Source organism: Ascaphus truei, chromosome 3, assembly GCF_040206685.1.
Source record: "Ascaphus truei isolate aAscTru1 chromosome 3, aAscTru1.hap1, whole genome shotgun sequence".
Taxonomy (NCBI): domain Eukaryota; kingdom Metazoa; phylum Chordata; class Amphibia; order Anura; family Ascaphidae; genus Ascaphus; species Ascaphus truei.
Genome location: NC_134485.1, coordinates 24691790 through 24707296, shown reverse-complemented (window position 1 = coordinate 24707296; position 15507 = coordinate 24691790). Strand labels below are relative to the sequence as shown.

Here is a 15507-nt window from a genome sequence, read left to right as displayed (position 1 = left end):
ACGGGTGTAGCTACATCATAATAATAATTCTATATCCACTTTTGACCTCCATTACGTAGGACGTCAAAGATTGGTGGAGGTTGCTAACCTTTCAAATCCATTTGACCCAGATGTCTGTCGGCATCCGACTGTGACTTACAGTAATTTCGAATCTAGGAGAAGCCCTGGGAGTCTGGTTTAACGTCACATCCTTTCCTTTCTTTCAGGACGGACCTGTTACTTCAGAGGCTCTCCAATGTGGTAGGACAGTTGGTGTTCTATGGAGCTCTCTGGGGAAGCGTTCTCATCAGCAGCTCCATACGGCTCCCTGCTTCCCTCTTCGTCGTCAGTCACATCAGTAGAGATGTACCTGCCAAAGCACAAAGTCACATGCTGGGGAATGATAACCATCTAGCGGTAAGTGTATCTTATTAATATTGTTGAGTGGGAGGAAAGAAATACAATCTATTAAGTCTACTTGGTATACCCTCAATAATCTAAGTGAAGGAAGAAATTCCTTCCATTGATCTCGCACTCCTTTTTTGGAGGTGGACTAGTATTTCTCCATGAAAAAGGCGAACTTCCTGTACTCGCTGTACCGGAAAGGATAATAGTGGTGGACCATATCCTGTTGGGGTCTAATCCTGTAATAGACACTGTTTTAGAACACATTCTACCGTAAAAAGGCAGCAGGGCACTCGTAGAGTGAAGAAAACGTATCTTTATTGCGGTTACATATTCCTCCTACGCGTTTCGGTCCCAGTTGATGAAGGATCCTGACACGCGCGAAAACTTGTAACATATCAACTACTTGTTCCAATAGAAGGTATCATACCACCCACTCCCTCTCCCGCCTTTGTTACTACATGAAAGAGAGGACCAACACGGCTACCCGCCCTTCTTTGCCATTTATTAGTATAGTAACACCTGTGATAAAAAGATACTTCACGGTATCGATTTTTTCCCGGGAAACGTATGCCACATTCCAAAAATCAGTTACTGACTTCTTTGTGAATGTGAAGGGCAGCATACTACAATTCGGAACAAGCTTCTGTTTGTTTTATTGTGTAGCTCAAGTTGACATTATTAGAACTTATTAGTTTGAAGTTTACAGCAGGGGATTTCCTTATGCAATAATGTAAAAATAGGATGTATAGAAAATATGGGCCTGCCTGGGATCTCCAGGATATCCCAGCATGTACATGTATGCTTTCTTTCAAGTCGCCCTCCACAAGTACAGGCGGTCCTCGGTTATCCAACGGGATCTGTTCTGGAAGTAGCGTTGGATAGTGAAACCGTTGTAAAGCGAGTCCCGTGTTAATCAGTGGCGGTGAGCGTTGGATAACGCATTCTGGGATCGAAAACCGGCCCTTAGGGTTGCATTGTAAAGCGTTGGATACGCCATTTTGTTGTAAAGTGAAACGTTGGATAACGAGGACTACCTGTACATTTTATGTTTAAGTCTTCTACAACTAATTAAGATTGAAATGAATTACTGCGAAATGACCCAACTTTGTTACCGTAAAATGCTCTGACCTCCGTGTAATCTTGCTGATACAATGACTCAGAATCTCATTGAGACATATCTTCCCCCCCTTCACCCCCCCCCCCCCCCCCCATTGTCTTGCAGATAAAATCCCTTTGTGTCTCAGTTATGGATTCAAATGTTCTTGTGCAGAGGAACACCCTGGAAATCCTGCTTTTCTTCTTCCCGTTCCACACGTGTCTGGTAAGAGGCGTATGGGAATGGGAGGTGGGGCTGGCCAGGTGGGGGGCCCCAGGCACGAATATATGAGGGTGCTCAAACTTCGGCAACATTTTAACTTCTGCGGCGTTAAACATAGCTTTGGGATAAATACTACTTAAGACCAGTGGGGGCTGTGGATTATAGCAGACGTGTGACGTTTTTACTAGAAATTTATATTAATTATCTTATTCGGTGTGCTGTTTGGCACTCCTCCCCATGCTAGAGAAGAGTTCAGGTTCATGAAATTGGGACTCGCATCTTCTCCTGCACATGGAAGGAAGGCAACTTCGTAGCATATGGAACACAGGCTATTTTGAACACACTTCTCTTAAAGCAGCAGTCCAAGCTGCCGTTTAAATAAATAAAATAAAATGTCCCTTTTAACATGTGCATCAATATAATCCACACAATGATAAGTAATTCGCTAAGTTTCCGATTGTTCCTTTGTCCTGTGATCAATCGGCGAACATTTGGCTCGGGGCTTCACTAAATGCCTGGCAGTGCAGCAGAAGAGGACCAAAGATGCAAAGTTCTGTGGTGAAGATCATGTGACCAGGCAGTCACCAGATACAATTGGTGCACTGCTAGAGAGAGGGCAGGGCTCAAAAAGGGGTGTGCCAGAGCCTGTTTCAGAAGAGAAAGGGGATGTGACTTTGTAAATAAATGGTTGGTATAGAAACAAAATGCTTGTTACATTATAATACCTTACAAATTTCATTCAGAGTTGTAAAAATGCTATAAGTATTTTAGTACAGAACTGATTTATTTAAAAAAAACAAAAAAACACGTAGGATATTGCTTGGTCTGCAGCTTTAATGTCAGTATATCAAGGTATATCTGTGTCATCTTGCGATTCAGGGAGTTGTTACAAGAAGCATTTAGGATGAATTACCTGACGTGTAATGGGATGCATTGAATTCTGCATCTGACCTGTCAGCTTTTCACCGTTGTGTTTGCAGAGCTTCTATAAACCCCTCTGTTTGCTTTTCATATGATTACGTTTCTTACATCTGACACCGACGAGGTGCATGTGCATGAATTTGTAGGTGCTAGGGGAACTGGCAACACATATTTTTAGATGATTGTACAACACTAAAAATAAAAGATAAAGACCCCATATTTACTAAGCATTCTTCTGCCCTAAAAGGCTTATAGCTCATTGAGTTCAATGGCTTGTAAGGTCTCTGCCAATGCCTTATGGCACTTGTGGCCCAAATACTGCAGGTCTGATTTGCTTCTGCGTGGCATCTCGTTACTTTCCAAAATGCTGCTGCCCACTCCAGCGCCGTAAAATGAATCTATAGAGGTTTAGCTTAGCACAAGTAACACTAATACTCAGGCACCTGCCTTACTAGGGTAACAGGTACCTTGGTATTCTAGGAGCCACGTGCTGATTTATTCTCTGTTACAAGCCTGTACGTCTGCATGTTTAGATTCCTCTTCCTGTGCCCAATGTGTAAGGATATTCTGTTTTCCTCTGTGTTTAGGACTCCAGTGAAAGCCCCATCCCACTCCTCCGGTCAGACATCACTCACATACTCTCTGCGTCCATCCAGACTGTGCTGAGGAGGGACATGTCGCTGAACAGGAGATTATTTGCCTGGCTGTTAGGTAGGTGACCATGTGGCTTGGAAGCACGGTGCTCCATTTACATTAGACAGGAGCCGACAGCATGAAATAACTCATTGTGAGTTCCTGATTGAAGCATGGAATGTGTACATGGTTAATGAGGAATGCAATGCAATTAACCCTTTCACTTCTGGAGGTACAGCTAAACCCCGTTATAACGCGGGTCTCGGGGTCCACCCCGAGACCACCGCGTTACTAACGGGGTCGCGGGAAAAAAATGTCCGCCGCGCTTTAGCGCATATTCAACCCGCGGGACAGGAGATGGGAGCAGGCATGTCCCTCCGCTCCCCGCTTCCCCCTGTCACCGCGGGACAGGCCGCGGGGCAGGAGATGGGAGCGGGGATGTCCCTCCTGTCCCCGCTTCCCCCTGTCACCGCGGGACAGGCCGCGGGGCAGGAGATGGGAGCGGGGATGTCCCTCCTGTCCCCGCTTCCCCCTGTCACCGCGGGACAGGCCGCGGGGCAGGAGATGGGAGCGGGCATGTCCCTCCGCTCCCCGCTTCCCCCTGTCACCGCGGGACAGGCCGCGGGGCAGGAGATGGGAGCGGGGATGTCCCTCCTGTCCCCGCTTCCCCCTGTCACCGCGGGACAGGCCGCGGGGCAGGAGATGGGAGCGGGGATGTCCCTCCTGTCCCCGCTTCCCCCTGTCACCGCGGGACAGGCCGCGGGGCAGGAGATGGGAGCGGGGATGTCCCTCCTGTCCCCGCTTCCCCCTGTCACCGCGTGACAGCCCGCGGGGCAGGAGATGGGAGCGGGGATGTCCCTCAGGTCGCCGCTTACCTCAGATCCCGCTGCCTGCATGGAGGTGGTAGCGGGGGGTTTCTTCTCCCCACCGCTGTCCCTGGCGCTCCCGCTGCCTGCGCGGGAGGAGGGGGGGGAGCGGGTGGTGGTGCTGGTCGCGGCCTTTCCTCTGCTCCGACCCCACCCCCCGTCTGTGTAGAGTGAGAGAGTGTGTGTGTGTGTATGTATATATGGGAGAGAAAGTGTGTGTGTGTATATGGGTGTGTGTATATGGGTGTGTGTATGTGGGTGTGAGTGTGTGTAAGTGTCTGTGAGTGTGTGTGAGTGTCTGTGAGTGTCTGTGAGTGTCTGTGAGTGTGTGTGAGTGTGTGTGAGTGTCTGTGAGTGTCTGTGAGTGTGTGTGTGTGTCTGTAAGTGTGTCTGTAAGTGTGTGTGAGTGTGTGTGAGTGTGTGTGAGTGTCTAAGTGTGTGTGAGTGGGTGTGAGTGGGTGTGAGTGGGGTGTCTGTGAGTGTGTAAGTGTCTGTGAGTGTCTGTGCGTAAGTGTACAGGCAAAATACATCTGTTAAAGTGCAGTTGTCTGTTTATTTCTATATAATAATTGTGTGCAGTGTGCAGTGTGTGTGCAGTGTGTGTGCAATGTGTCAGTGTGTGCAGTGTGAGCAATGAGGAGTGTGTGTGCAGTGTGCAGTGTGAGCAATGAGCAGTGTGTGTGCAGTGTGCAGTGTGTGTGCAGTGTGTCCAATGAGCAGTGTGTGTGCAGTGTGTGTGCAGTGTCAGTGTGTGCAGTGTGAGCAATGAGCAGTGTGTGCAGTGTGAGCAATGAGCAGTGTGTGCAGTGTCAGTGTGTGCAGTGTGAGCAATGAGTAGTGTGTGTGCAGTGTGTCAGTGTGTGCAGTGTGAGCAATGAGCAGTGTGTGTGCAGTGTGAGCAATGAGCAGTGTGTGTGCAGTGTGCAGTGTGTGCAGTGTGTCCAATGAGCAGTGTGTGTGCAGTGTGTGTGCAGTGTCAGTGTGTGCAGTGTGAGCAATGAGCAGTGTGTGTGCAGTGTGTGCAGTGTGTGCAGTGTGAGCAATGAGCAGTGTGTGTGCAGTGTGCAGTGTGTCAGTGTGAGCAATGAGCAGTGTGTGTGCAGTGTGTCAGTGTGTGCAGTGTGAGCAATGAGCAGTGTGTGAGCAGTGTGTGAGCAGTGTGTGTGCAGTGTGTGTGCAGTGTCAGTGTGTGCAGTGTGAGCAATGAGCAGTGTGTGGGCAGTGTGTGTGCAGTGTGGCAGTGTGAGCAATGAGCAATGAGCCACGGGAAAACCGCATTATAACCGAATTGCGGTATAACGAGGCGCGTTATAACGGGGTTTAGCTGTACCTGCAGGGTTGTTTATTGCCATATATTTGCTGCACCTTAAGCAAGCGAAAAATAATGCAGTGAAAAAACATTTCCTAGAACGGTTTCATGGCACCTTTAAGTCCACTTGAAGAAGATACCAGTGCGCTTTTGGAAGCTCTGTACTCTATAATTTAATCTCTGAAAACCATTAATGTTGGTCCACTAAAAGGTATCGCAAAATCTGCCATTGATCTACCTTTTTAAAACAATCGGAGAAGTGTAAGAATTTTTGCAGCTTTTGTTGTTGACCTTTTAACATTTTCATGATAAACAACTGCGTTGTCTTTTGGCGAGAAGACTGTTTGACAGCCCTCAAAATGACAGGACAATGTTTTTTATTTCCGTCTGGGTAAAGTATGTACAGTATGATGCCTCATCCGTCGCATGGATTTACAGAAATAGCTGGTGTGCATGAGTTTAGCGGATATAAAGATGAGCAAAGCATTTATTTTTCACAGGATACAAACAAATCAAAGTGTGGGATTACAGATGGATTAGTATCTTTTCTAAGAGAGCCGACAGCACTGATTGATTAATTCAATCATTTATTTATTCATGGCCTTGCTACGTGTGGCTGCCCCATTAATACACTTATAACTTGGCAGGTTCTGATATCAAGGGTGGAATTGTGGCTCCGGAGTTGCACGTCTCCGCATGCGATGAAGATTATGGCACCTACTTCTTTGCGAAATACTCTAAAGATCTTTTAGTTCAGGTAAGTGTTGGCTGCATTAGTCCCCTCACTCAACCTCCTGAAAATCGGGAAATACTACCTTCTCTTTCAGAATTCATTTTCACGTTCTTTTCTTCTTTTTCATCCCTATTATGCACATGCAAATCCAAACCAAGCATGAAAGTCGGTAAGATGAGTTTAATGCAGGGAGTGTTGCCTTCTGACATCGACTCAATAAACGTTAGTTTTAATTTAGTGGAGTGCCCGAACTCTGGTTATTTGTTTCCTGTACTGCTGCATACAATCTATGAGCACCCCATTTTTTCTTTACACACTTGTATTATTTGGATTTTCTCTTTCCTGTTACAACTGGTGTGTGTTGGTGATACGTTCCTTCAGCATTCTCATCGGTTTCCCGACGTTGTAGAGGCCTCAGGGGCATTTCATGAAGTACACCACGTACTTAGACTCACAGTTCATGTATACAAATAATAAATAATATGATACACTAATGTGCCCACATAAATCCAAAAATAAATAAAACTATTTAATCCTTTATTACTTCTTAAGCAAAAAGATAAAAAATAAAAACCAACACATTTTAAGTGAATTTAGTTGCAATCGAATAAATAAAAAGATCATAATGAGTTTCCCTGTGGCAGTAAATAAAGACGTGTGCATACAGGATAAGGGACAAAGAGAATCCTATATGCTAACACAATAAAATGCCATTGTTGATGATTGATCTACAAGGACATTCAAAAAGTCAAATTAGATAACAAACCCCCACTTGTTAAAAGTGTGTGTGAATTTAAAAATAAACACCATAAACGTATAGTGTGTAGTTAACTACACATTTTAATGGTCCCATATCCATTCATATACATACATAAGCAGTGGTTGACAAATCACCAAAAAATCTACTCGCCACACAAAAAAATCTACTCGCCACCTAGTACCAAACGTATGCTGCTTGGGCCAATATTTACTCGCCCGGGGGTTTAATCCACTCGCCCGGGGCGAGCAAATGTATAGGTTTGTCGAACACTGTACATACGTATATGTATATATTAGATGATGGCTTTGACTCCAGCCATAACCAATATGGAGTTTTTTCTGCACTTTCGACTACAATCTTCCGAAATTCTTCATAATGGTCCCCGTGCATTTCGAGCAAACTGAAGCGATTTTTCCGTCCTAATTGAAATGATGAATAATTGTTATTCTTGAGGTTATTGATGTTGATTTGTTTTTGTTGGCTTTTTTAATCCGTCGTCTTTCCTTCACGTTTCCGATGTAATTTGCCGTAATTTACATACATATATATCTCGTGAGACTGCAAAATATTGAATGTCCCAATGATTTATGTAAAAGAGGATTATTTTCAGCACATTAGCAATACATATTGCATGAATATATGAGTGGTTTTGCAGGAGGATGACTAATGCATCTATGTTAGTGAAGGGTTCATTACAGGCCGAGTATCCTGCTACATCAGAACTGGAAATGCAACTGTGATTATAGTCCTTTATTGTAGTTAAAGTAAACTGCACTTTTGTGCATGGCCATTTCCAGTAATTGGACTTGACATATAGTTGCTCCAACACTTCAACCTTCATTATGTTTACCCGCATTGTGAATATTGCATGACTTGCCTACTACTTATATTTCTTTGACACAATGTGTTGATGAGTAAATATGCCCCTTTCTAATGCACACAGGGAAACATCTGGTATGATTTGCTGTAATATCAGCATCTGAATTGTTCTCTCTCACTTTCTAGGCTCTGATGAAAATATTACACCAACATATCCTGTATTCAGACTCCGAGCAAGGCCTGCTGGTGTATCTGAAGCCCTTCCGGATCCTCGTCAGTCTTCTCGACAAGCCGGAAATAGGTATTGGGAATAACGACCAATCTTTATTAACCCTTTGGGGCCCCTGAGACGTGGATGCTCTGTCACAGGGGTCTGGCTCTCTAGGGGCGCCACGACGTAGTAGCTACATTAAAAAAAAAAAGAAGAAAAAGGCGTGTGCATTTTAAGTGAAACTTTTGTCTTTTGTCGGTGTTTTGTCACATAAATAGTATTTGTGATGGTGATGTTTTTAATTTAGAGATTTGAAAGTATAAATGTATTTTATTTATTTTTGTTGAAATTTCCATACTACCACTTGGAATACATGATATAATTGACTTATGATAACCAAAGTAAAATACATATATTTTGGATTGTACCGGATCTAAATGCCGTTACTCTCAAATGTCTTTCATTTAATGTAACGCATGAAAATAAAAACACCGTTTCAGTGACAAAACACAAAGAAGTTTGACTTGGAACACGCGTGCTCAGACTCACCCCGTGTCATTTTTAAATTTTTTTTATTTCAAACAGTTTATTGGGTTTTTCAATAAAACGGGAAAACAACGTACAAGGGCATAAAATATTTATTAAACTTTTTTTTTTTTCTTTAAAAAAATCTTATTTAGGACTTCCTTTCACTCACACAACCCATGCACACACATACACACACATACACACACATACACACACACACACACACACACATTACCTGCAGGAAAAGCATGCGGCACGTGCACGCGCGTTCGCATAGGCACACGCGGCTGCGTGCTGTATATAACAGCCCTAAGGGAAGCAGTAAGCTTCTCCATTAACATAACTTTGTTAATCCTTCTCTCCGCCATTCGTCTGGTAAGGGGGTAACTGGTTCTTCCGTTTTAAGATATGTGTCTCAGAAATCTCAAACTGATCTAGATAAAGATATTACTGCTGAGGTACATATGGGAGGCCATAAGCTTATGCGGTCCACATACTGTACTACTTCCCATACATTAGTAGAGGACAGCATTGCATTTGAACACTTTAGTTAAGGGATTCCAGTGTAAACCAAAAGGGGGATAAATCGCCTGCGCAAGTAATTGTAAAAGCGCTGTGCGTTTTGTGCATCTTTGAGGGTGTGAGCCAGGTGTATATATCTCCCTTTGTTACTGACGAGGTTAAATAAAATGTTATTGACCATTTAAAATGAAATCGTGATACTTGGTAATGTAAAAAATAAGTTATTCTATGAAGGTTTTTAGCTCTAATAAGTGATGTTATTTATTTTTTCAATGTGGTCGTGTCATTGCCAGAATACTCCAGATATACTGTTTCCTTTATAAAGTTGGACTATCCAGATATTGCTGTTTAATATTTAATTTCCCTGCTTTGTTTCAGGGCCGCCGGTTGTGGGAGACTTGTTTCTGGAAGTGATCCGAGCCTTTTATGCATATTGCAGGGATGCACTGGGAACAGACATCAAGCTTAGCTACGGTCAGACAGGCAGCCAGCTCATAAGGTATTTATAGTCCCATAGATCCATTCTGCCCACGGACTGTGCATTAGCAAGTGCGGCTTTATTGAAGTACCTGTAAATATCTATCCTTCCATATTCCACTGAAGTCATTTCTACACTGTAACAAAATCCATAGTACATTCAGGTTCAATATAACGGTACAATTAGAATAGTGCCGCTTCTGTAGGTACATACTGTAGTGATAAAATGGGCATCATCAGTAAATGTAAATTGTACCAGTACGTTAATAGAGACCAGTGACTTTCTTCTATTAGACATAATGATTTCTTCTATTAGACAAGGCTGATTTAAAAAAAAATAATTATATTATAATTCATATTAAGGACTAATTTTTTGCTGTTTTGTTACCATTACATCACAGTGCACAATATATTGTTGTAAAAAGCAATATCAAGCGAAAAATCTTGACCAAAAGAGGTATTCTATTGTTGCTAGTACCCAGTGAGCATATTCTGCTCCTGCAGAAGAAGTATTTCACATAAATACTGTAAATATCCATGGAATTCTCAGATACAGACAATTTTGGAAGAAAATCTATTCTGTCATTTTTGAGAAACCACGTCTCAAAAATATATAGAAATATTGTGGAAACAATCAAATAAATCCAACCCAATAATGACATTTTATGAAATATTGATCACGAAATGACTGCCATGCTGCCAGCTTCAGATGAGTTCAGTGTATATATATTTTTGTTCAAAGATAAAAGGCACTTGGGTAAAACCGTATTATATGCTCTGTCGAGCCCTGCAGCCATCTCCTTTAAACATGCCAATACTAGAATTATCCTCTTCACTTTCTCTAATACGATTGTAATTTTTAGACCATTTTCCTCCTTCTTTACAGTGAAATTAAAGAAAACAAAAATGCCTCTGAGATTGTTAAAACGGTCAACCTACTGATCACCTCTTTAAGCAGTGACTATCTGTGGGACTATATGACTAGATGCTTTGAAGACTCTTTCAAGTAAGCAAACTGTTTTATCATCTTGTATGTGTGTAAGTACTGGTCCTCCGTGTTCATCACATCTACTAAAGCCATAAGCTATAAAAACAAGTAAATTAGGTTCTAGCGAATGTCCTACTCTAGAACAGGGGTGTCCAGCTTCAGTCCATAAGGGCCACCAACAGGTCCAGGTTTTAAGGATATCCCTGCTTCAGCACAGGTGACTCGGTCGATGACTGAGGACTGGAGTTGGCAACTCCTGCTCTAAATCTACCAAGTTTCTCCAGTTTACAGACAACCATTGTATGGAAAAGGACAACAGCTGTTCCGAAATCAGGGCTCAAAGTGTTAATGCTGATCCACAACTGCAAGATATGTGTGGACTATGTAATATAATTCAAGGCTAATATCCTGGACACATAAATGTATACTGTTTGCAAGAATCATCATGGAATAAGTCATATATATACTTCTAGGTGTATCCAGAGGTGATGTCTGTGATGCCACAGGTATGGTAATCGCAGGCCCCCTCACTTCATATAGGCAAAAGTTCCTGGAGTTAGACTAAATAGATAAGCAGACAATGGATCCTTGGAGTATAGTGTGATAAAAACACAACCATTCTACTCACAACCCTTCGTTCCGTGTGTCCCATGGTGGCGTGCTCCCAGCTTGTGTTGTAGTCAAATACCGGAGGTGCTTCCCATGGGGGAAAAATAAGGTGGTGCACTGCCCAAAAAAATAAAAGCTCCTTTTATTGATTCATCAGCAACATGCAAGAGCAAAAAGAAAGCAGTAGAGTGGTCTCTAACGCGTTTCACACAAAATGTGCGCTTTGTCAAAGAGCTTGTTTTGTGCAAAACGCGTTGGAGACCACTCTACTGCTTTTGCTGCTTCAGCATGTTGCTGATGATTCAATAAAAGGAACATTTATTTCGCAATCCAGCCGCCACCATTTTTTTGGGGGGTGCATCGCCTAATTCTTCACCCATGGGAAGCACGACCATTGCAGCCCACTCCCTGTTTCCTCTAAGCAGGGCCGCAGACATCTTTCCCGGGGCCCAGGTTTAGAGTTTCCAAAGCCTTCAGGGCCCCCCCATGTCGACTGCTATGTGACACTCCTCATCTCTTGCGCCCACACCTCTCTCTCGTCCCCCACCTCTCCCTCTCTCGCCCCCTACCTCTCTCCCTCTCGCCCCCTACCTCTCTCCCTCTCTCACCCCGCTCTATTGCCCCCCCCCCCCGCTCTCTTGCCCCCCCCACTTCTTACAATCTCCCTCTCGCGCCCCCACTGATCTGCTTCTCTCCCTCTCTCGCCCCCACCACCAACCCGAACACAACCTCCCTCCTCCAATCCTAACACAATAACCCCCCCCTGCAATCCTAGGACAATAAACACCCCCATCACACACACATGCCATCCCCTAACTGGGGGAGGAGGCCTCTGGTGCAGCGCCGATCTGGAAGTTGGACCCGACTTCTGTTGCGCGGGGCTAACGCCAGAGGTTGGGCCTGCTGCAGGAGGGAGAGAGAGAGAGGCTGGGCTCGGGACAGCGTTCAGGATATTATCGGTGGTCCTGCTTATAAGTCACTGCCATGAATGGCAACTGCACCCCACTGATATTGATAAGTATTAAGTAATGTCCAATGTATTGAGCAACACTAGGAGCATTCGAGGAGTTACACACCATATTTAAGGAAACAGTTTGCACAGAATTGGCTTCCACAGCTGGATTCTCTCTCATTACGGCTTATTACAAGTCTCACAATAGATACACTATATTAGCAGCTGTTATTGGGACTTTAAAGTTACAGTTTTACTTACCTTGCAATTTATAGAGTTGAAGGTTCTTTCACCCCAAGTACATGACTTGACAGAGCACTCTTCCTGCACCTCAAAACCTTGAACTGTAAACAACCGCTCTTCCAGTTTCACCACTTGTCACCATGGCTTCCAGCTGGGGACATCTAGAAAGCTTTGCATTGTTATTGGGGCAAAAAAGAGGCAGGATGGTCTAATTTTCTCCGTTCTGATTCTGCAGTTTTCAAGCACCTCATCTTAGTCTGTTGTATCTTCAGACTCTGGTTCCCTCTTTAGGCTTGTTTAAATTATTATTAGAAATACACAATGTTAGCAGGCTCAAAACCCAGTTCTACAATATTATATATGTATATATATATATATTTGTGTTAATTGGGGTGCCAGTAGGAAAGTGACCTCGAGTATACTTCAATAAACAAAGGAGCCCCAATACATGTCCAATATGACAAATTATTCAGTACATTACTATATGATTTTTTCCCGCCTATATTTCTTCATAAATATGGGTCATTTTGTTCAATCCTTTGGCCAAAACATTTCAAGCCTGCAACCGCTTCACGGTAACCAATATCAGCAGGTCCTACACTACCTATTATATACAGTTTTTTGGCTGGTGGCATCTACAAAGCTTTGCATTGTTAGTGGGGCAAAAAAAAAAAGAGGCAGGATGATCACATTTCCTCAGTTCTGATTCTGCTGTTTTCAAGCACCTCATCTTTCTCTGATGTATCTGCTGGCCCTGGTTCCCTCTTTACACCTGTTTTAACTTTTATTTTAAACATCTTATTTAGCAGATTAATGAGTTTGTTCATCTCTTCTCGTGTATTCATTCTGCTGATCAGTTTTGTTTTCTACACTAGGAGAAAATGTGAGGATACATCTGCAAGTTACGTGGGCATTCCTCCATCAGTATGTGAGATCTGCACATTGCTGGTGTTTCTTCTGGATGTGATTCCCCTGGTAAGGAACTCCCCATCATAATAGTTGTAACCTCTGCTTGGCTCCTATTTTCTTGAAACCTTGACCTGCCTGCCAGAGTGACCTGCAATACATACATTGTAGCATAACCTTGCAGCCTCCTTTGAAGCAAAATTGCTCACTCCACTGAAACAGCCCTCACGAAAATAACTAATGACCTCCATGCTGCCAAAGACAGAGGTCATTACACTCTGCTCATATTACTCAACCTCTGCAGCCTTTGATACTGTGGACAACCCTCTTCTCCTTCACATTCTTCATATTCTTGGTATTGGTAACAAAGCTCTATTAGGGATCTCCTCTTGCCTCTCCCATTGTACTTTCAGTGTCTCTTTTGCTAACACCTCCTCTTCATCTGTCGATCTCTCGGGCTCTGTCCTGGGACCCCTTCTCTTATCTCTTTACACACTCTCTAGGTGACCACATCTCTTGGGTTCAAATATCACCTCTATGTGGGTGACACACAAATTTACTTTTCATCCCCATACTTTACACCTGCTGTACATAACGTTTCTGAATGTCTTTCGGCTATATCATCCTGGATGGCTCTCCGCAGAGCTCCTCATACTTCCTCCCAAACCTGGCCCTATTTCCTCCGTCCACATTACTATTGGAAGTACCATCATTCACGCAGTAGCCCAAGCACGCTGTGTAGGGGTCACACTCGACTCCTCTCTCACATTCTCTTCTCCTATTCAAAAGGTAGCAAAAAAGTGTCGCTTTTCCTCCGCAATATTACCAAGATACACCCTTTCCTGTGTCTCTCGACTGAAAAAACTCTGACACAGACACACTGGCCAATGAGAGCCGGGGGAGGGGGAGGGCACGAGACACACCGGCCAATGAGAGCCGTGGGGGGGGCGGGCGGACCGACTGACCAAATTGTCTACAGGGACGCACAGACAAACTTTCAGTTATATATATCTATATATAGATATATATAGATATTTGACTGTCCACTTAGGCTACTGAAGGCTTAATATTTGCACATATGCTTCTTGTGTTTTATTTGTAGGGTGTTTGATGGATTTTAGCCCTTTTGGTGCCTGAAGACATTCCTTTGCATAGCATTGGTAGCCTCAGGTATCAAAAGGGTTACAAAATAAATTCTGCCATAGGGTTTTGTAAGAATGAATTAAAGCTAATTTCAATGTGTTATCGCTTATTTGTAGCTCTACCCTTATTTACTGAAGAGTTATTACATTTTCCATGTATGCAAATTAGCTGCATATGGCATCGTATCTATGAATAAGTCATTGTTATTGAATACCGTGGCAATTCCATAAAATACACTGCAGTCCAATTTGTTTGTTACGCCAACTTTTAACGCAGCTATATGGAGGACTTTTAGTGTATCCCGCTCCATGTGGCAGGACAGTCCAGGCATCCGTTACTTAATCTGTCCCCTTGTTTCCCTTTAGGAACTGTATTCAGAGGTGCAAGCTCAGTATTTGCCTCAGATGTTGAGTTATATGGCTCAGTCCCTGTCTGAGAACATGGATACCCTGAGCCTGCCGGAGCTGACCCAAGCTCTGAAGACCTGCTTCAAAGTTCTCAGCAAAGTGCAGATGCCGCCAGCCTATCTGGATATGGACACCCCGAGCCCTGACACAGTGAGTAGAACCAGACAATAGCCAAGTGATGGAGGAACTCTTAATACTGTATCAACATTGGGAATAACGCTGGGCAGCACCTACCAACTGTAGCAGAAAATGTATTAAAACATGCAGAGGTCGTTTCATGGATGGTCAACCTATGTGATCACACAAAAACACTTGTGCACTGACTCATATCACACTTTGATCAACCTACCCTATACTGTAATCTTTATTTTAAGTTCAAATGTTGAAAATTCTAATTTCGCCTCTGGAAACATCAGTCATATAAAGCTAGCGTGTGTGCACAATTCTCCAGTTAAAACTGTTGCTAAAATTCTCATCCTACTGCATAATTCCCACACTGCACCGTATAATGATACTGAACACCTACATGCACGTTAAGCCCCCAGCAAAACCTATTTGTTGAGAAAATATGACTTGCGGTGTATGTGGGAAAATATTTATTATGGTGATTTAAAAAAAATAGACGTATTTTTCAAATAATTCTTTCTTTTCTCCCTTGGCAGCCCTAACCATGTAGTGTTGGTGTATGAAGACTGTTGCAGTAAAATGAATATATTAAAATGGTATAAGCGGGTCAATGTGTCTTGTCATGGTCAAATGTATTTGTTATATATCT

General features: G+C 43.3%; 1 protein-coding gene across 7 annotated transcripts in view; it reads left to right on the top strand.

Moving 5' to 3' along the window:
* DOP1B (DOP1 leucine zipper like protein B) overlaps window positions 1–15507 on the top strand; it is a 120073-nt gene that overhangs the window by 48845 nt on the left and 55721 nt on the right. For all 7 annotated transcript variants that reach the window (XM_075593796.1, XM_075593790.1, XM_075593794.1 and 4 more), the window contains exons 5-13: window positions 207–396; window positions 1610–1708; window positions 3214–3337; window positions 6082–6191; window positions 7933–8047; window positions 9386–9506; window positions 10371–10490; window positions 13152–13251; window positions 14691–14882. In XM_075593796.1, coding sequence (XP_075449911.1) covers window positions 207–396; window positions 1610–1708; window positions 3214–3337; window positions 6082–6191; window positions 7933–8047; window positions 9386–9506; window positions 10371–10490; window positions 13152–13251; window positions 14691–14882 — 1171 coding nt within the window. The remainder of the gene's footprint in view (window positions 1–206; window positions 397–1609; window positions 1709–3213; window positions 3338–6081; window positions 6192–7932; window positions 8048–9385; window positions 9507–10370; window positions 10491–13151; window positions 13252–14690; window positions 14883–15507) is intronic.